We start from the raw sequence: 22,305 nt of genomic DNA on the forward strand, positions 1-22,305 counted from the left end.
ATAAATACACTGAAGTGGCATTCATAATATTTACTTATTATATTTATAAAATATTCGTCAGTTACTAAAATATGTGAATTACCTATTGGAAATAACTTTTGAGAACATATAAAAATACTGTCTTGCTACTTAAATTAATATTTTAATACATAGTCAAAGATAGCAGAGCCACAATAATTGTTCGTACATTTATATTTTAATCTGTAGGGTACTGCGTGAATGAATATTTTTTCCAAGGCATCTTTATAATTTAATAAACAAATAAATAATTACTTGACAAAACTTTGGATTTATTCTGTGATACATTGCTCGTATTTATTGTAAGTAAAACAATTGCGAAACACTATTAATACAAATGATTTACAACATATCCGGGAATTTCTTTTCCATAGCAACACTGGTCTCGACCGTGAAAAGTGGAATGCATCGGACCCATTACCTATTTTAGTAACAAACTAATGTTGGTTGTATGATTACACATTAAATACCTTAGACCATTGTAATAAAAGCCATAAAATGCGCTTAGATAAGTAAGCTAGAAACGCATTCAATTGTAATAGTTCACGATATTAAGCCTTCTGCTTTTGACTTAAGATACAAATTCCAATACAATAAAGTATATGCGTCTAGCTTTAATAGCCAATATAAGAAGACCCGGTTTGTGACAAGTAATTAACTGTGTAGTACCAGCTAGATAGGTCAATGTCCATGGTTAATCGTTTTTTCGAAAGTTATCGAAGAATATTCATTTCTTTGGTTTTATTGGAAGCTTTCTAGCAGTAAACGTAGTTCTTCCTTACGGGTTTAAAATTTTGTTTAAAATTTCTTTGCAACTACACGATCTAAATTACTTTTAAACGTGTTAATTCTTAATTAATATTAAAAGTTATTTTACAAAAACTGTATCATATGATATTTATTAGGTTGTAAAATTTATTTGCGGCACACTTATACATTGGTACATAAGGAAAATAAAATACAAGATTTAATGTGACAAGCAGTTGCAGGAAAACATAATAAACACGCAGAGAAAAAAAATACGTTTCATGAATTATAGAAACTAAAGAAAAATTTAATTCACTGTGCAACTATGGATATCAAAATAAAAATAATATTGAGACTACATAATTTGAAAAGCATCAGAAAATTGTACGTAACATTTAAATGTATCGAAAATGTAAGTAAATGTGTAGTGTTAAGCAAGAATTAACACTAATTTACAAAATACTAAATAGCTTTTTTTATATTTTGGCGCCAAACATATTCCGCTAGCGGCCATTGTATGACGTAAGCAACTATTGCTATGCCCGCCATTGTTAGGTGTATGAGTGGGAAGAAGATAGTTCCATAAAGTTTTGCAAAAATCGGATAAATCCATAGACCACTTTCTATGTATGTGTAGATCATTCTGAAAAGGAATAAATATACATTTTAGGACAAGTTACAAGGATTTATTTTATGTCACAATAAAGCTTTTTCTATTTTTAGATGTTAGTAATCTACGAAATGCCTGGGTAACCTAGGCCGTAGGCTCCTGACTTAAACAGACGAAATAACTGCGTGTTGTTTCGTTAGGCAGCCAACTTCCACAGATAATAAACTACTAACATTACAAATAATATAATTTATCCACACGATGGCGTTCCTAAACTATTGCGCCTGTGGTTATGACGGCGAAGATTTGCTTTGTCAGTTGTCACAAAACAACGAGATAGATTTTCAAATAAAATATTTAGTTCTTAATTGATAATTAAACGTGTTTTAGTATGCAATACTGTATTTTTTAATGCTATGCTCTTGGCTAATAAATTAAATCGTCAAATTATAAAATGAAAAGTACTTACACAATAAAATAAAAAGCGAAATAAAATAAAAGATGATAAACATTTTTCCTATGTGATCTGGGCAGCCTTCTCGGTCTATATACTACTTCCCATACAGATATAGGTACTATTAGTGTATGCATTATATGGTTAGATATAGGGTGAAGTAATTCAGCTGTCTGTTCAGGGAATATTAGATCTTTATCATATAAACAGAGCGACCAAAATACAATAGCTACAACCTGAAACCAAAATATAGAATTTCAATTTTAAAAAGATGATACCGGTAACTATCCGGTAATCGGCCTAAGCGTCACAAATTTTAAATCCGGCCGGATACCGGATTTCAAATAAATACGATATAAAGATGGAAGGCACATTATTTTACATAGATAATAATGCATTTTTAACAGAGCAAAAAATTTATACTGAAACTGCATTAAGGGCAAATTATTTTAATGTTAAAAGGCAACAGAAGGCTTGTCAAATTGGTGAGATTATCAGCAACATACAACTGTAAGGCTCGCTTTTATTCTATTAGACGTTCTATACCTAACTTTAAATTTATAGAAAAAAAACACTAATAAAATTACCACAATCTCAAACACAACAAAACTTTTTCATAACCTCTTCTTATCGTATTTGAAATCAATTCAAGACTCGAGAAGACAATAACGCCCTAATGTCACTCATAAATGAAAGGGCGGGAAAACCGAGTCTTCCCGATTGCATAGTGATGCATTCGGCACTTCGGCAGATCGGCTATCCGGCACAAAATCATCCCTTTCATATCTACTTTAAACAGATAAGATATATTTACCCAACAAGATGGCCACAGAATACTGGAAAACAAAACATTTCTAAATCCATTTACATAACGAATTGTGTTTTTCCTATTCGTTGTGTTTTCCAACATTAATTCACATATCAAACTTACAGCAGAGTATATCAATTGCAAAATCTGAAAGTATAATAAAAAATATGTAAGTGGGTGATATTTCCGAACCACTTTAAAGAGAGCCTAAAGAAGATTCTAGGCTAGGCTCTCTTTAAATTGGATCTAAAATCGTGGGTATTGTGTGTCCATAGGTGGTGATATTAGTACCTACATGGTCACGTAGGATAAAATTTGAGAAGAGAAGATGAATATATAGTATTAAAAATGTAGGAGCCAAGGCTATATATTTTGTTCACTCAGGTTTTCTTAGTTTTATAAGCGTGGCGATTACCTAAATCGTTGGACTTCCCCCCCGAGAGTATATCCAGACGCAGGCACTCTCTTCACCGTCTTAAGCATATCAGGAACGAAGCTTAGCGTTATGACTCCCGTATATCTAAATACATTTTGACTTACAGACTTAGCGGTAAGTCTCGTTGCCGAATCTTACCATTAGACCACAAGCCCATGAACAAAAAATACCTGTGAAATGACCCAACCTGAATTACGCTTAGAAGGCTGTTACTATATCTGAAAATAGCTCTGAGCACTATGCCGTCATTTCTGAGCGGTACATGTGAGTACGTGAGTGAATGGACTTGCTCAAGTACAATGGGGGAATTTCGACTAATTATTAATGTACGGCTTTGTTATAAGTGTATAGATGATTAAAAATAAATGTCGAAAAACCTAGTGCCGTACAAAAGTGATGGTGCCAGAAGTCGGTGCAAATTTTTAATTCGACGACAGTTGCAGAAGCAATATAGGTCATTTATTACTGTACGGCATTTGTGTGATTCCTTTTGGACACATATACAGATACTTTACCCGTAAACGCCGTACATATTCCCAGCGGAGCGGTCGAAAGCCAAGGGTCGCAACATATGTCTGATTAGCATATAGGTGATGATGATATGAAACAACATAAAATTAAATGATCTTGAGAGTACTTCACAAATAGATAACATTTTCCAGCATGCCGTACATTTTTTGTGGAACACATAGGTGTATGGGGTAAAATACTTTTCTCAGAAAAGAGTCATTTTCCGGTGACTTTTATCTGTACGGCAATAACACAGGTTATTAATACTTTAGACAATCTTCAATAAAAGATAAATGCCGTACACTTTCGATAGTCCGCTACCAGCGCCTACCAATACAGGGCGTCCCAAAGTTATGGGAAATGAAGGGAAAGTACCTTAAATATCGTAGATAGGGTATTTTACTAAAAGAAGACGTTATGTTATTTTTAAAAGTTATTAATTTTGCATTCAAAGATTTTTTAAAAATTACTTGCCTCGTCTGGGAATCGAACCGACTTAAATGTAAAAAAAAAACACCCCTACTTTTATGATGCCAATCGAAAGAATGGCCAAAAACTAATAACTCTTCTTAAGTAACATAGTATTTTAAAAGAAAGTAACAGCGTGAATATATCTTTTTAATCAAACTAAAAACATTATCTATCGTATTCGGCCTAAAAAAATCCCCTACGAGTCTGTTACTTTAGAAAAGTTATTAGATTTTGGCCATTCTTTCGATTGGCATCATAAAAGTAGAGGTGTTTTTTTTTAAATTTAAGCCGGTTCGATTTCCAGATGAGGCAAGTAGTTTTAAAAAAATCTTTGAATGCAGAATTACTAACTTTTAAAAATAACAAAGTCTTCTTTCAGTAAAATACCCTATCTACGATATTAAAGGTACTTTTCCTTCATGTCCTATAACTTTGGGACGCCCTGTATTATATTTTTATTTTTGTTAAAAATATTTTTCTTTTACCTCTCTCTGCTGGTACGATAAGGCTGTAAATATACTTTACAGCCTTATGGTAGTATACTCAGATATGTACAGTTATTAATGACCTTAAGGGACACCTCAAACGTCGTCGAAGTTTTTATCAGCTGTAAAGAATAATCTGGAGTAAAATGTACGGCATCTGGTTTTTTTTGTTTATTTATATTTGTTACATATAAAATAACAATAATCTTTGAAAATATTACTCCCCATATTACTCTAGGAGCATTTGAAAAGTCATCTAAATTTCGGAAATTTCATATATTTTTTATCATAATATTTTTATTTGTTACCATTTATAATGAACGGCTATAATGTACAACGGTAATATTTAGTAACATTATGTAAAAAAAACAAGTTGCCGTACATTATTCTCTGATCTTACAGCAGTAAGAACTTGGTAAATCCTGAAATTTCGATAAATATTTAATTACACAAATATTAACTATAATATTTGGACGGCATGATTATAAAACATTATTGTCCGTGTTAAATAATATTTTGAACATGTTGCCGTACATTTTACAATGACCTTAGGGTATATGGGTGTAGGGGTAGGGTTCCGACCCTTGGCTTTCGTCCGCTCCGCTGGGAATATGTACGGCGTTTACGGGTAAAGTATCTGTATATGTGTCCAAAAGGAATCACACAAATGCCGTACAGTAATAAATGACCTATATTGCTTCTGCAACTGTCGTCGAATTAAAAATTTGCACCGACTTCCGGCACCATCACTTTTGTACGGCACTAGGTTTTTCGACATTTATTTTTAATCATCTATACACTTATAACAAAGCCGTACATTAATAATTAGTCGGAATTCCCCCATTGTACCTGAGAAAGTCCATTCACTCACGTACTCACATGTACCGCTCAGAAATGACGGCATAGTGCTCGGAGCTATTTTCAGATATAGTAACAGCCTTCTAAGCGTAATTCAGGTTGGGTCATTTCACAGGTATTTTTTGTTCATGGGCTTGTGGTCTACATTGTCAATGATTGATTTCAATTGCGAACTCACTTCATCCATACTATTAATTACGCGCCTACGTCCAATCACAGAGCAATATATTGGTTAGCAAAACGTTGCGTTTATATTCATCGAAGGAGTTTTTATTTAAATGTGAGTGTAGTACTCACGTCAATGACCTTTTAAGAACACATATTTGTGCCCAGAATGTTGCCATGAGAAAAGATGAAATAAGAAAATTTTAGGGAAAGCCTACGTCGCCGATTACAAAAGATTATAAATAAGCTTCTATAGAGTACTGTACAAACGGTATAACATTAAGTCCATGTCACATACGCGACCTCCAACGGAGGCCTTTTCCAATATCTTCCACTTATCTCTCATCTTCGCCACCATTTTCCAATCCTTAACCCGCTTAATCCCTTTTATTACATATTCTCTCTTCTCTCTGGCGTCCTCTCTTTCTCTTTGTTACAACAACTAAGTAACTACTAATGATTAGTGTTAGTTAATTGTAATAATTATAATACATTTTAATAATCGTAAATTAACATAATTCACCTAGAACATTGTGAATTTATTGTTTGATTTCTATATGCATCTGTTATCTGTAAATTGTCTATTGCAAGTTGTCAACATGAATAATTATTGAACAATTAAGCTTACCAAGGTCCAGATCGTAAAGAATCTCGGTTGTAAATTTTTAAACTTCATAAGTTTTGGATTATCGTAGACCCTTGGGGATATATATGTTCCCATATATAGCATATTAGCCATATGCATAAATATTGCTAATGAATATCCGAAAATTCTATGTTTTCTGTATTCCATGACTCTGAAAGATTAAATAAACATTTCCAGACTGATTCAGCCATGGCGTCTTCATTTACGCCGTAAAAATTAAAATCACATCAAATATGATAATGTGCAATGATATGTAACTTATACATTGATACATCGTTCAAACAATGATAATATTAACTTAATTATCACACTTAAAACATTACACGCAGTTGTTTTTGTGAGATAATAGCGGCTGAGTTTGTTGTAGGGAAACCCTTGGATCTAGGGTTTGCCAGCTTGCCAGGTTTCACTTGTAACTCGATATTTTGAGTGCTTTTCACACTAATAATAATAATCCACTTGTTTATTGAACAAACTTACTAAACAAATAATATCCACAAATTTTTAAGGGTGTATACAAAACAAATCCGGTTTAAATTAATGTGACCGCTAACTTCACGTATAACAAGACACGACTTGCGATAAGTGTGTTTTACAATGTTCTATTATTTATAATTTCTGTATTTAATCGTTACTATATTATAGTTGTCATATATTGGGTGTCATAGTAAATAAATAATTTTTAGCATCGTAAATTATTATTATCTAATTTATTCTATATTATTAATCCAGTGTTGATACAACCAGGACTCTTTCTTTAGTTGCTCTTTCTAAGTCCATACAAGTTAGGTGAAAACATAAAACAATTTGCATTTGACATTCGTACATTTGTGACACTAGTTTTCGACTCAAAGTCTTACACAATGAAATCGGTTGGTAAATTTACATCCAGTCGAACTTTCCTCTTATTAAAATAGCATTATTACTGAAAGTAAATGTTGATTAACCAACCACCAGGCCAACACTGCTCCTAGTGGCTTCAGCGTGCGACTCTCATACCTGAGGTCGTAGGTTCGATCCTCGTCTGTGCACCAATGGACTTTCATTCTATGTGCGCATTTAACATTTGCTCGAACGGTGAATGAAAACATCATGAGGAAACCGACATGTTTAAACCCAAAAAGTCGACGGCGTGTGTCAGGCACTGGAGGCTGATCACCTACTTTAGTCTATGTCTACGTCTATTAGATTTAAAAATGACCATGAAACAGGTTCAGAAATCTGAGGCCAAGACCTAAAGAGGTTGTAGCGCCACTGATTTTTTTAAAATGTTGATTATTATTATAAACTAGCTGGCCTGGCGAACATCGTACCGCCTAACAGTCGATTCTTTATTTTTTTTTAAATTCTTACTCTGCTATTCGGGACACCGGTCTAGCTAAGATAAAAGAAAGAAAGTTGATAAGACAACAAATACATTATATCAAAAAATAAAAATTTACCTTCCCGGAACCCCTTCACTAACACTTGAACTTTATGATATGGTATTAAAGTTCAAATTGACTTTTAAATATAATTACGAATATTATGTATGGGAATATAGAAAAGTGTTGTTTTTAGACTTTTTCACTCAATTTTTTTAATTTTTCTCTCCGTAAGAACCATCCTCGTACTTCAAAGAATATTATAAAAAAAGAATTGGCCAAATCGTTCAAGCCGTTTTCATGTTATGTCGTGACAACGGAAAACGGGTTTCATTTTTATATATATAGATAGGTTCAGTTAAACGTACGTAGAACCGGCCCTGTTGCTAGTTTGGAATAATTACTTGTTTGCAATGGTAGTACCTAACCTTTAACCCTGGTATCTGTTTCCTCTATATCTAATATGTATTAAATCTACACATGAGATCGTGTCATTTATATCATACTATGCGCATTTATCTTGGCACGTGTCTCATAAAGTTCGCATGAATCTACTTAGCAGTAAAACAATCTTTGGCCAATTTATTTGCGGTGAGCAATCGGGTTGGAAGACGAAATGACAATGGGTGAAATGTCTTGAAACTTATTATTAACACAATAAATATTGTGCCAAATGATATTAAGTAAATTAACCGTAGTCAGTGTAAATAGCATTAAAGAAGCTTGAGGAATAACAAGTTTTTATTATAATTTATCTAGACTAGCAAGCTATTTTGGCAAATGGAATATCGCCGTTAGGTCACCTGAAGGGTAGCTATGCCTGAAATCAGGTAATTTATCATGACAAAAATTCACTAGAGTGAATGACACGATATCATGTTTTATAGCATGTTTTTTACGAAAGGATTGCAACGCCCTCTATAAATAACTTAAAAGACTTTGTAAGTAAATCAACGCGCTTTAGTTCTTTATCGGTTTAATAGATGGCGTTAAATCAAGAATCAATATCTCAGTTGTGAAAAATGGTTGTACTAGTTAAAACGTTTTGATCGTTTTATGATAGATGTCTCTTTATAGAAAAATAAATCTTTTGAATATGACTGTATATAAAATTAATACTCTTAAAAGACTTTTGGAACGCGAATTTTATAGAACTTAAGACGGTTAGAAAGATGGCACACCTGATAATAAGTGATGGCCTATGGTCGGTCATAGTGCCCAAATGCTTACGGTGTGAATTGCCGCCCTTTTACGAATACTATGTGATGCCAAACCATTATAGTAATTAGGGAAAATAATTGTTCTTTTCTGTATTCAATTGGTATTGGTACTGTCAACTAATTAATTAAATTAAAATTTATCAATTTGGATTAATTAGCCATAATTAGCCACCAACGTCATTTTTCCGTTGCACGAACGTCACGTTTCCATTCTGTTTACCAGTTAGCCTGGATTAAAATGATTTTATTTGTCCCAATCCACCTAATTATTAAGTACTTGTTTATATATAATGATATAGTAATATCAGATAATAGCTGTAAATCCTTTTAATAAATAGAATAAAACAAATGACTCTATAACCATCTGATAGTGTCGATAAAAGTGAGTGACAGAAGACGGGTGACAATATTGTCTTATTCTAGTTCTGAAGGGATATCTTCTCTTTTTTATTCTGCGGCTCTTTCTTTTTATTACTTGAAATCTTTGACAGCTCAAAGATAATATTATGACTTCGTGATTTTTACTTTTATCCTACGACAAATACAAGCTAAAACGTTATTGACAATTAACTGGCTGTTAAAAAAAAAATTCTTTAATGTTTAATCCACTTCGCTCAGAGCTGAAAAATGAATTGCCCGTTGCCACCACCAATTAACCCAGACCTCTGCGATACGTAGAACAACTAATGACTGTAATTATATTTATTTTATTAAAATCACAAAGCACGCGCCGCGGCCTCGGGCGCCGGTAGTTGGCGCCACTGAACATTTTGGCGGGAAACACAAGAAGTTACCATAGAGCGTTTTTAACGTTGAAATATAACTAAATGAAGTAAACGACAAACATAATGTAAAATAAAAGTGCGTGCGTACAAAGTAGTCAGAAGTGAAACTTCTTTGGCAAACTAATTTTTAAGTCTTGTTCATATCTATACAAATCTAAAACTTTAGATTTCCGAGACTTAGAGGGAGGGAAAAGGGAAGATATGTAAGGAATTTAATTGTCATTAAAATATTAAGTCATGAAAATTAATACAAACTATAAATTTATTTATTTTTATTTATTTCTTCGGTAATAAAAATACGTGGCATTTTTATTTACAATTACGAGAAATATTATTTTCTTTTCTTTCTTTCAGTTAATAACTTAAGCAGGATTAACATTCTAATAAGTAATTAATGAGCATACTTCGTAATTAGGAACCTTTATGATGTATTTATTTCCAATGTTAGTGACAGCTTGAAGTTACGTGGTATGACAACTCTTTAAGTTATGTAGATGTATGCTGGATATCGAAGAAAAAGTTCATGTTGACGATTATATTAAAATGATAAAGAGATTACATAAAATCGTGAAATTAAGTATATAAAAACATATGGGTTTATTAGAAATGAATGTTATTTCGCAAGGAAAAAAACCCTACACAGTCGGTACGTTTCATACTTTGGTTCATAGTATTTAGTTTTTTTTATAATTTATAGAATCTACACTGTAGCCTTAAAGGCACGCGATCAGACAGATCTGTCGCTGTGAAACTAGGCAGCAGTTGAGTGTAAATCTCCCCTTTTCTAAAAAGGGATTTTATTTGCTTGCCCCGGGCGACAACTAGGTACTCCGGAAAAATCCTCATGATATTTATGTGCGAGTTGGAGCCCGCTGGCCCGCGTTACTTCATAGTATTACATAAGTCTCGAAATAATAACAATCAATGGCTCTACAACCTATTTAGGTCTGGGCTTCAAATTTCGGGTCTCGGGCAAGGCGGTTTCCTCGCGATGTTCTCCTTCGCCGTTCAAGCGAAAGGTAAATGCGCACATAGAAAGTGCATTGCTTCACAGTCGGGAATCGAACCTACGACCTCAGGGATAAGATTCGCATGCTGAAGGCACAAGGCCAACACTGCTCATTATCGAAAGATAACATTTAAAAAACGGGACTCAATTCCGCGAACATTTAAGTCATTGAGAAAACCGTAATTGATTTAATGACCTAAGCCAAGGTCTACTAGAATAAAACTCGAAACGTTCCGAAAAGTCGAAACCAGACGTATTATTATCAGGCAACACGCAATTTCTCAAAAAACGCTGTTCCAAATCTCTAATTTACCGAAAAAACTATATCATTCACGATCCTTTTATTTTTTCAACTCGGGCTTCGGACGCGTGACTTTTGACTGACTTCTCTGCCCCGCGGGTTTATTCTATCCTAACTTCTAACTTTTTGGTAGGGTGGCCATCTTTTTGTATGTGAAAAGTTGACACAGATTAAAAACGGGAACCGAATGTACTGGCCCAAAAGGAAAAAGAAACAAGGACAGAAAGCGTAGCTGGAAAAATTGATGACGACATCGAACAATTGAATAAGGTGGTAAAAGTTGGAGGAGGCCTTCTTCTGGACCGAAGCCGCATCTTAGAGTAAATTAAAATATTTATTAGTTGTATAATGTATGTCAATATGATGTGGATGAATAAAGGCTTATTATTAGTACTAACGTTAAAAAACTTTGTTATATTACGTACACCCACACTAACACCAGGTTAGCTTTCATTTAACAACAAAAATAAATACAAAATATATTAATTAGTAGCTTTGAGAATTTTGGTCTTTTCGGTCGGTAACGAATCTGGGACTTGGCTCTCATCGCTGCCGGGGCGTTTTAATTTTATATTGTATGGATTATTATCCATAAGTAAAAGGAACTTGGAAGGAAGGAGCATCGACATCTAGAACTTTATTTATGTTTACAATCCAACTTCTTGTTACAACAGGAACAAGACGCCTAAAGAGAACTAAAACTTTCGAGTTACGAAAATTAGTGTAGTGAATATAAGTGCACTTGCGGTACTCAGACACACGAACATAGTGTCAAAAAATTATAGAACACTAAGACTGTTAATGAACATTAGGTAGGTACGTTAGTTTAAGCTTTTCACTAGTATTGTAAAAATTAAGTCAAGTTCTGACTTATTAGCCATAATTATGCAAGGCTTGATTTTAATTCATGTTAAGTCGCACTCTCTTTTGTAAACTAAGGTAAGGGAAAAAATGTGTTTTCCCAATAATAACAATATGTTTTCACTATTAAAATGTAACAACAGAAACAAAAATGGTCACTGTCCCAACATTTTATTTTCTGATCAAAATAATACCTCAATAAAAAGGCGGTAAAGAGTCTCACTAATAAACGATTTATGGCAACCCTCGTCTAACGTAACCACAGAGAAAAAATATCGTTGGCGCCCGACGCTCGCGTGCTGCACTCACGGGCTTTAGAAAAAACAAAAATAATACTTTTACCTGTTGAGTCGGCTAAACAAAGGAGAAATGGGCGCTGTTATTACTTTTATTCATCGCGAAATCCATGTCAAAAGAGGTTTCAATATGTGTAATCTGGAAAAATTGGGCGACGGAGCAAAGGATTTATTATTTAGAGAAATATAGTCATATTGATTATGATGCTAGCTAACTATAAATTATTTTTATTAATATAAAAGTTAGTTAGCAGTGCAGTTAGCATAGGAACTACCTATGTACATTTCTGTTCATTTTCTTTATTTGTATGCAACATTTGCTGGTACGGTGGTAACCATCGTAAGGAAAGAAAATCTACTGTTTAGGCACAGAAGGCGCAGAGTCTTGTCCATCTAGGAAACAGTACGACTTAGTTTTTTATACTACAAACGAGAACGGAACAGCCACAATAGGCAACGACCGCAGCCGATGGACGCCCATGATGGAGGATGCGTTGCCGGCTGTAAGTGTGGAGCATAATGAGAATGATAGGAAAATTTGTCATATCTATCTAGTTAGAGTTTAAATTATAAAGTAGTCAATAGGCGTTATGGGTTGATAGGCCTTAGATTTCTGTATCTGTTTCATTATATTATTTATTTCCTAACAGACAAGTAGATAATCAGTCATGACCCAACCGTCAACTTTTTAGGTCTAAGATATGCTGGTGAGTCACGATGTTTTTCTTCATCGTACGTGCAAGTGTTAAATGGGCACCTAGAAAAGAGTTCATCAGTGCAAAGCCGGTGTTGAAACCTACGACCTCAAGTTTGAGAAGTGTACGCTGATGCCACGCGATCACTTCTCCAAGAATTTAGAGGACGACAATTATATAAGGCAACTGTTTTAGTATATAAAAGAAAAAAGTTTGCAATATTCAGAATTGATATTTGATGGAAAATAAAATATTACTACGCTTTGATGTTTTAGATCAGTCATTAACTTAATTCAATTTGAATAATAAATCGATTTAAGTTAGGAATTCTTTTTATATCCCTATTTCCTATAATTTGAAATTAGTATTGCCATTAATTAAATTATTACTTATGATGCGACGCCTTTGCCGCGGGCGCTTTGAACAGAAAAAAATTAAAAAAAAAAGTTAAAACGTCAAAGCGGAAAGCTTCGGCGCCACTGACACTCGACTTGTAGATCGACCACGCCTTTGGCGCCAAGCCTCTATAGTCTATTCTTTATACTCTATACTGTCTGTTACAAGCCCTTCATTCAGAAGTCTTGAGAGAATAATATTATTTCTGCGACTTTGTATGCGTAATATATTCGTCTAATGTGTGTACTTACGTTTAAAGCAAATATTGACATCATTATTTATTTCTTGGAAAACATTTTTAATTCCCAATGTTTAAAATTAACCAAAATTTAGTAAATTTTAGTTCAAAATACACAACAAGTATTTTTTAACAGGGGGCAAAAGGGGAGGAGGTTTATCTGATGTCCATGGTATCTACTCAATGCCACAGGGCTCGCAAGTGCGTTGCTGGATTTTTTGAATTGGTAGTAACGCTAAAAAGTTTCATGAGACATAAACTGATGAAGGTATTTTTTCTCGCACAGTTCAATCTCTTTTATAACTAAGCTTTCAAATTAAAATCTAAAATGTTTGAATAACGAATTTACGAATTTATAGGAATAAATTAAGTTCTTAAGCAAATACTCAGCTTAAACTCTTGCTATTTGGATGTGCCAAAGGATTTCTATAGAAAAATTTAAGTAGCCTATACCTACCTATCGTCTATTCTGAATAGCAAACAAAGACAGGCGCTAATAGTTTTCCAATAAACGAATCGTGTGAAATCTTGACATAAAACAGTTGTAAATATAATACAGATCAATGAATAACAATTATATTTCATAATCTTCGTTTTTAAATTGCTTTTTCTTATTCCTATTGTTCATTGTCTGTTTTTCCTCAATTGCATACATAAACGGAACGAGTGCTTTTGTCATCATAAAAAAGATTCTAATTAATATGAAAAATATTAACATAGCATAGGAATTTTAATTACGTGTAATTGCTATTGTTTTTCTTGTTTTTAACTTTGACATGAGTAATAAATAATAATTGTATTTTTTATATTAAAAATGGATTGATTTGATGTTTTAATCCGTTGTAAATAAAATCAAATTTTAACTAAATTAACCAAAATTATCTATTATTTTCGATTTTATTCGGGAAATTGGACAGGACGTGACAGAAGTTAAAGAAAACTGTTACTTATATTAAATAGTAAAAACATTATTACTGACAACATTTATGTATGTTTATACAGGGAATTTAAACAAACACATCAGGTAATAGTTCGGAAAAGATAGATGTACGTTTCAAACACACACCTAGTAATGAACCTTGAATAGTAAATTATTCCATATACTTTTTTTACTCACTATTGTAATTAAGCAAAATACGACCACAGGGCCTAATACTAACACTTTTCGGTGGCGGCTATCATATTCTATATTTATTGTAAGAAAAAGATAACTAAACTTCAATCTAGAATTGTTAAAAGTAGCCAAGACAATGCAAGATACTTATTTGCGTTCTCGTTCTTAATTTTTATTTATTTGTACGCCATAGACATTTGCCACGGTCAATGACAATCGAAATGGCGGGAAAAAAGTGCGCGCGCCTTGTTCCCGCGCACCGCTTGTCACTCACGATGACGTAACGAAAATGGCGAATTAAAATGTAATTAAACTCGACCTCTTCCGTTGAAAACTTTTTAGTGCGTGTGAAAGCGAATTAATATTAAATAAATCATTGTTATTCCATTGGTAAATGAGATTGTTTTATTATGTGAATGTTTGATTTATTGTTAAATGGTTTCTTTGTTTGTTCTGTTTTAAGTTGGACAAGAAAAGTTCAAATGTCCGTAAAAAATTGGTTTACGGTATTTTTTGCATTGTCTTTTTTTACCGAAAAAGTGAATATTTTCTGTTTAGAAACTTGTAAGAAACGCGTACATACAATAGTTATTTCATCTAATGACATTTTAATATGTAATTTTAACAGGCTCTGTACAAATTATCTTTAAAGGCCGAAAACGTATTTCCGAACATCATAATATTTAATGAATCAAAACTTTAATGTTTTCCGAGCACAACTTTATCTTTTAATTCAGTGATTTTTTTAAATTTTTATTAGCATTTTCTTTCTATTAACTGATAGATATAATAATATAATAGTCAAGGTAAACGTGTAAAATCTCATCATGAATGATTCATGCGTTTCTCGGGATCCTGTCGACACATATAATGTCCATTAAGATATTAAAAATTAAGAAAAAAACACACTCAGGTAGCAAGAATCTGCGCCACATACTTAATCATCAATTAAATCCTTTTGATGACTGCTAAAATTGGAACAAGTTAATCAAAATTGAGCTTTATTAATAGTGATTAAGAGTTAATATTGATGGACGTGAATTGCTTTGTAATGCACTGTTTAAAAATGCATAGTCAGCGTGTGTAGTTGGTACACTCGGTGGTATAGAAAATGTAACAATTATATTTGTATTAATTCAAAATTTTATATATAATAAATACATAATCGATTGTGAGATTTTACTTTGATTTTTAAAATGTTTTTTTAAAAACCGTTACTTAGCTTCATTTGTAAGTTTAGTATTTAGCATCTGTACTTAACGACACAAAACAATTATGGTTTTATTGGGAAACCTACCAGGAAACTTCCAGCTGTGCCAACGTGAAACATGATTTGGGTACATGTTCAGACAGTAAAGTTGTTAAAGTTGTCCATGAGTGGCAGAGGGCTTCCAGCATAGCACACCAGCCTGAGCGTTCTATCAATTGGCACCTCTATGCAAAAGAATATCACGATGATTTGTCGAAGGTAGTTTAGAGAAGACCTAGAGTTGTTGCATGGTGTTTTTTGTAAAGTTAAATTACACTTCATGGTAGCTTATGAAAACGTATATGTGTTAGGAACACATTGATTCAAGGTCTATTTCAATTTAATCCCCTACGTAAATGACTTAATGTCACGAGAGTTTAATATGTATTTAAAAATACTTTTGTTTGAAATTATATGTCTCGCAGTGTACGCTGGCGCCAAAGTAACTGCTCACTCATTCAATGATGTCGCTCAAACTGAGTAAATGTATCTCTTACTTATCTCTTTCTTATGCCAACCTACTGGAAAAAGGGGAGTTATGCTTGACTTATAAATTATGTACTGCACATTTTTGCATCTTCATGAATAATTAGCTAAAGGACCGATCTGGATCAACTAATAATACGAAACTGCGTCATATTCCTCATTGTGCATACTAAAAGGAGTAGTGTTGGCCTAGTGACTTCAGCGTGCGAATGCCTGAGGTAGATGGTACGCATTTAACACACATTCGTACGTAAGCCGTAAGGAAAACACCGCGACGAAACCCTAAACACAAAAAGTCGACGACGTGTGACAAAGAAGACTGATCACCTACTAGTCTAGTCGACAAGTTGAAAATGGAACAAAATAGAGATACTACTCTTAAAATTATGTGCGATAGCTCATTGGATCCGGAATGACGTCTAGAAAAATGTGCTAAAAGCGTGTAATAGCACATAAAAAATTGCAAAAGTTATAGACCATTAAAGATGAAAAAATAATGGCATTTAGTTTTTTGCCAATATTTAATAAACTATTAATATTTAAGAAATTTCAAATAAAGATTCTGAAAGAGGAGGAAATTTCTAATAAAAAACTCCTGACTCCCAGAACTCTATCTCCATTATTTATAATGTTAATTTAACGCTGAAAATAGGTCTGCGGTTGACATTTTTAGGATTCGCGCGTGGCGTCAAAAGCGACTACGGCACATTAATTAATTTATTTAAGGTATTGAATATTTTTTTTTAAATTTGAAAAAAATATGGTGTATTCTGAACACTATAATCAATTTATTCCCGTTGAAAATTTTACTTAAAGTTAATTTTTCAACAAGTTAAATAATTGTTAACTAACGAAATTTTCTCGAACGACCGTCTTAATTGTAAGTGAAAAAAAATGTTTAAATAATGGTCGTAAAAATATTTCGCTTCGTAGAGCCTTTCTTACATACATACTTAACAAGATCGTGCCATAAAAGTTAAAAAAATATTTATACTTTGTTTATAACAATTTTTTTACTTCAACAAAAACTTAAAAATCCATGTAATGATGTTAAAAAATTTTTTTTTTTCTAAATCATCATATAATCGTTTTTTTATTAATACAAGATATTTATTGATTTGCAAAAAAAAAATTCCCGCCATTTGTTGATAATTTTTTTTTAAACAAATTGATTAAATCAATATTTAAAAAAAAAAATTTAACACAACTTTATTACATTAAAAATTTTATGATTTTTAAAAAAAAATTTTTTCCTTAATAACAATTTTTAATTGTTTATAATCGTTTTTTTTTAATTTTCTATTGTTTAAATAATTAGTTAAGAAATTTTTTTTTCCTAAAAATCATAATTGACAGTCTTCTATAAAGTAACAGAAAATTTTTTTTTTAATCAACAATTCTATTGTTTATTAACTTACCAATTTGTTATAAACAAATATTCAACTTTTGTTTATTTTTTTTCTAAAACTTCTAAAATTAACAAAAACAACCATATATAACAAAGTATAGAAAAAAAAAATTTAATTTTTAATAAAAGTAATATTCATGATAATCAAAAAATTTACAAAAATTTAAAAAAAACGATTTTAAACAATTAAAAATTGTTATTAAGGAAAAATTTTTTTTTTAAAATCATAAAATTTTTAATGTAATAAAGTTGTGTTAAATTTTTTTTAAAAATATTGATTTAATCAATTTGTTTAAAAAAAATTTATCAACAAATGGCGGGAATTTTTTTTTTGCAAATCAATAAATATCTTGTATTAATAAAAAAACGATTATATGATGATTTAGAAAAAAAAAAATTTTTTTAACATCATTACATGGATTTTTAAGTTTTTGTTTAAGTAAAAAAATTGTTATAAACAAAGTATAAATATTTTTTTAACTTTTATGGCACGATCTTGTTAAGTATGTATGTGAGAAAGGCTCTACGAAGCGAAATATTTTTACGACCATTATTTAAACATTTTTTTTCACTTACAATTAAGACGGTCGTTCAAGAAAATTTCGTTAGTTAACAATTATTTAACTTGTTGAAAAATTAACTTTAAGTAAAATTTTCAACGGGAATAAATTGATTATAGTGTTCAGAACACACCATACTTTTTTCAAATTTAAAAAAAAATATTCAATACCTTAAATAAATTAATTAATGTGCCGTAGTCGCTTTTGACGCCACGCGCGAATCCTAAAAATGTCAACCGCAGACCTATTTTCAGCGTTAAATTAACATTATAAATAATGGAGATAGAGTTCTGGAAGTCAGGAGTTTTTTATTAGAAATTTCCTCCTCTTTCAGAATCTTTATTTGAAATTTCTTAAATATTAATAGTTTATTAAATATTGGCAAAAAACTAAATGCCATTATTTTTTCATCTTTAATGGTCTATAACTTTTGCAATTTTTTATGTGCTAATACACGCTTTTAGCACATTTTTCTAGACGTCATTCCGGATCCAATGAGCTATCGCACATAATTTTAAGAGTAGTATCTCTATTTTGTTCCATTTTCAACTTGTCGACTAGACTATACTTGCCTATAAGAGAAATGATTATGAAACAGAGACAGAAATCTAAAGCCCAGATGTTTGGTTTTTTAAACTATACAATATCACATACATTTCTGCTTTAATCTCTGAAGATTCAGAGATTTTGCTAGCTTTAGCTTAGCTTGCGAGCTATTAAAACTATTATTTCTTAATTAGAATAATAGATAATCAAAAAATAATTAATTATCTATTATGTGTTAACTGACGTTTCATTTAATTTGTTTGTTAGTCTGTGGAAAAGACGCTAGTTTTGATTTGTCATTTAATTTTTTTTTAATTTAATTTGAAGATTATTTTGTTAGAACATCTTGGATTATAAAAGATATAGGAAAGTGATTATTTTCAAGTAAAATAGCAAATTCTAAATGTTGTTTCTTAAAATACATATTACAGCAATACATTTGAGTTTCATTCATCATATATATACTTATATTATATTTGTCTATACTTTATACTATATGTTAAAATTGCATCGTATTTTGACATACAAGAGTGTACCGATTGTCGTTTGAATAAATAGGTGACGATAGAATTGTATTAATATTTTTTTTAGCGCAAATTTTAAACATTCGACAGGTAAGGTCATCAACAAACTTAAGATGACCTTGGAAATGTAATTTAAATAATCTAGCTTCATTAGAGATTTTGTCACATATTTGAAAAATTACTAAACTATAATAAAATTTACTTCGTAATTTTTTTTTTAATGGCTCTGGCACGATTTTTGCATTAGCCAACGTCAAGTATAGGATTTTGTATAATTCGTACTTGTCTTTAGAAATTCGACCGTGTCCTCCATGTACGATTTAAGCACTCGCACGCTACCGTACAACCCTCCCAAAGGCCGAGAACAAATTTAAATTAAATTTAAACTTGCCCTCGAACCGGGAATCGAACCCGGTACCCCTCACCTAGCTGCCACTTAATAAGACCGCTAGGCTATGAGGCCCCCTACTTCGTAGTTTATAAAGAATGTTTGACTCACTGCTTACGGGTGGTACTGGGGTCGATTTGTGGTACCTATAATAATCGTACTGACTGTTAGGCGCCTAAGGCTGTGTTGAAATGTTATATAGGAAATGGCAAGGTAATTTTCAAATTTGGCATTAAAAGATACCAAGTTGATCTGATTTTTTTTAATGAAAAATGAGGCTAACGTGCAGGAGGCTCACCTGATGTTAAGTGATACAGCCGCCCATGAACAATCTCAATGCCAGAGGGCTCGCAAGTGCGTTGCCGGCCTTTTAAGATTTAGTACGCTCTTTTCTTGAAGGACCCTAAGTCGAATTAGTTCGGAAATACTTCAGTGGGCAGCTGGCACATAGAGGTGGTGCGCGGCAAAAACGCTCAGTTGTGGAACAACGGACTTCGAGGTATTATAGGTAAATGCGGTAAGAGATGACCGCACATCTGATTTATGAACGAAGGTGACAGCTGTAGGAAGTTGATTTCTGCCATCACACTTTTAATTAAAATCTTGGAGATTCTTTTTTGAGGTATATCAAAATTAAATTACAGACAAATTGTTATGTGGGAGTAAAAATTAATAAACATTACATACCGTACAACGGTTTATGTTTTGCCATGCAAAGCCGCGGTGTAGGCTAGTATTATCCAGTATGTTTTTTGTGGCAGCTGCAGTATCGGGTGGACTTCAATCACGCTGCGCTGAAGGAAACACGTTCGTTTTTACCTCTTCGACACAGTGTTTTATCACACTGGCTGATTTTACAGTCAAAAGTCAAAAATCATTTATTCATGTAGGTAACATTTATGAACGTCAAAAAAGAAATATACATTAAATGCTATTTAATTATCAGTCAGTATATCTTCTACTAATACTAACACAAAACCTCATAGAACAAAATTAAATTAAATACGAATTACTCGTCAAACGAAACATTTCAATCGAAGGCTATCCTCGAACGATCCTAACAGAGATCGTGCCCTGAGATTCTGTAACTCACTTTTCGAACTCACACAGCGGTTTTCGCATCGGCGGTCGCTCTCAAATCACTCGTGAAGCGGTCATTTTATGATTTGGCATTCTAATAAACAATAAATTACAAGAATACCTTTTCAGAATGCCAAATCATAAAATTACTGTAAGTGAGTTCGAAAAGTGAGTTACAGAATCGCAGGGCTGGTTTCTATTACAAAAAAGGGTGCGTGTACTTTTGTACGCGCGTAAGAAGTTATACTTCTTTGGCATTATTATAAATAGTTTTTGATTGCATGCAAATACTTAATTACAATTAAAAATCAAAGGCTGGAAAAGGAGTCATTATAGTCAATAAAGTTCAGTTTACATTTGAGAAATTAAATAAATAGATATTTATTATTATTCTCTTACATTAAGTGTAACATAAATTCTATTATAATTCGAATGTTGTTTTTAAATTATGTCCAATGCCGTAGCATCTTCCGTGGGCAACTTCATTCTGTAAATTTTGTGTCACGGTACGCGCGCATCGTATCGTAATTTCACTCTCATCAATTCTTCATAACGCGCCTAAAGAAGTATAACTTCAATAATAAAATTATATATAAATGAGAATTTGTAAATTGTATAAAAGGAAATAATTTTATAAAAACATAATTGTAATAAAACCATAGTGAATTAAAATAATATGTAACAATATTATAAAAATTATATAAAATAAAAGTAATTCAAATAAACAATATTCTTAACCAACATATTAATAAAAATAATAATTAAAAATCGATAAATAGAAAATTATAAACAAATTTAAAGAGCACCAGCTCTAGAGTTACCATCATCATATTTTTACCAGAAGTTAGATATATCTGTTTCTTCTCTTCTTGTTTCTTTTCTTTATTTATTCTTTATGGCCTCTATACGGAGCATTTTACTGGGAATAAATATTTATTTAATGAATCAATTCAATAGCAACTAAATCCACCGAGTGTGCATCGCGCATGCGTGCGCCCTATTATTAGTCCCGAGCGTGGGCGCATTATTTTCAGTACATAGGTATTATGTACAATTACATACACCGCTTATTTACAACATAGAGACACGCAATCTTTATATACAAACTTGTTTCTCTGATTGTGGGGGTGATTTTTATTCTATTGAGATTATGTTTTATCTCCTGGCTATTAAGAAATAACTTCAAATTGTTATAAAGAAGTTGAGATATAGTCGAGGCTTAGCGCTTAGTAAGTATGATTCCTCTAAAAACCTTTTCTAGATACCCCAGACATCCCATCACCCCATTTGTCCCTTTCAGAAGAACGCGTTTTGGCCCAAACTTACCGATATTCTGATAAACGAGCTAGGTCTGGATATCCATAATTGATACTCTCACAGTTTGAAATCAATTTTCTTTATACAGTATTTACAATTTTCGTAACATAGAAATAATAATAAAGATTACATATTAATAAAAAGAAAATTAAAACAAATTTAAACAGTGTACCTTTAACGCTGGCAGCATTACCTCGCTGTATTGCGATACTTATTTGTCGAGGAAAGCACCAGCTCTGGGGTCACCGGTACTATATACC

At 32.2% G+C, this 22,305-nt stretch overlaps 1 protein-coding gene across 2 annotated transcripts; it reads right to left on the bottom strand.

The window, feature by feature from the left end:
- Positions 1-237: 237 nt before the first annotated feature.
- LOC125055409 (androgen-dependent TFPI-regulating protein-like) lies at positions 238-20,433 on the bottom strand. 2 transcript variants are annotated; one of them, XM_047657868.1, is made up of 5 exons: positions 20,336-20,433; positions 6,191-6,359; positions 2,644-2,784; positions 1,845-2,065; positions 238-1,408 (listed from the first exon to the last, which is right to left on the bottom strand). In XM_047657868.1, the coding sequence occupies exons 2-5, from the start codon at positions 6,353-6,355 to the stop codon at positions 1,228-1,230; spliced, it is 708 nt and encodes a 235-aa protein (XP_047513824.1). In that variant the 5' UTR covers positions 6,356-6,359; positions 20,336-20,433; the 3' UTR covers positions 238-1,227. The 2 variants fall into 2 exon arrangements, with proteins under 2 accessions (XP_047513824.1, XP_047513823.1); XM_047657867.1 differs by lacking the exon at positions 20,336-20,433 and adding an exon at positions 6,689-6,823.
- Between the last annotated feature and the right edge of the window lie 1,872 nt (positions 20,434-22,305).

This window comes from Pieris napi, chromosome 13 (genome assembly GCF_905475465.1).
Source record: "Pieris napi chromosome 13, ilPieNapi1.2, whole genome shotgun sequence".
In the NCBI taxonomy this organism is placed as follows: domain Eukaryota; kingdom Metazoa; phylum Arthropoda; class Insecta; order Lepidoptera; family Pieridae; genus Pieris; species Pieris napi.

Bases quoted from the DNA above. Each gene is read 5' to 3' on its own strand.
- LOC125055409 (XM_047657868.1), bottom strand. From the start codon at position 6,355: ATGGAATACAGAAAACATAGAATTTTCGGATATTCATTAGCAATATTT. The intron at 2,785-6,190 runs GTAAGCTTAATT...TTATACTTTCAG, and splicing joins TCTTTACGATCTGGACCTTG to ATTTTGCAATTGATATACTC. The intron at 2,066-2,643 runs GTAAATATATCT...TTTTGGTTTCAG, and splicing joins TTCTGTGGCCATCTTGTTGG to GTTGTAGCTATTGTATTTTG.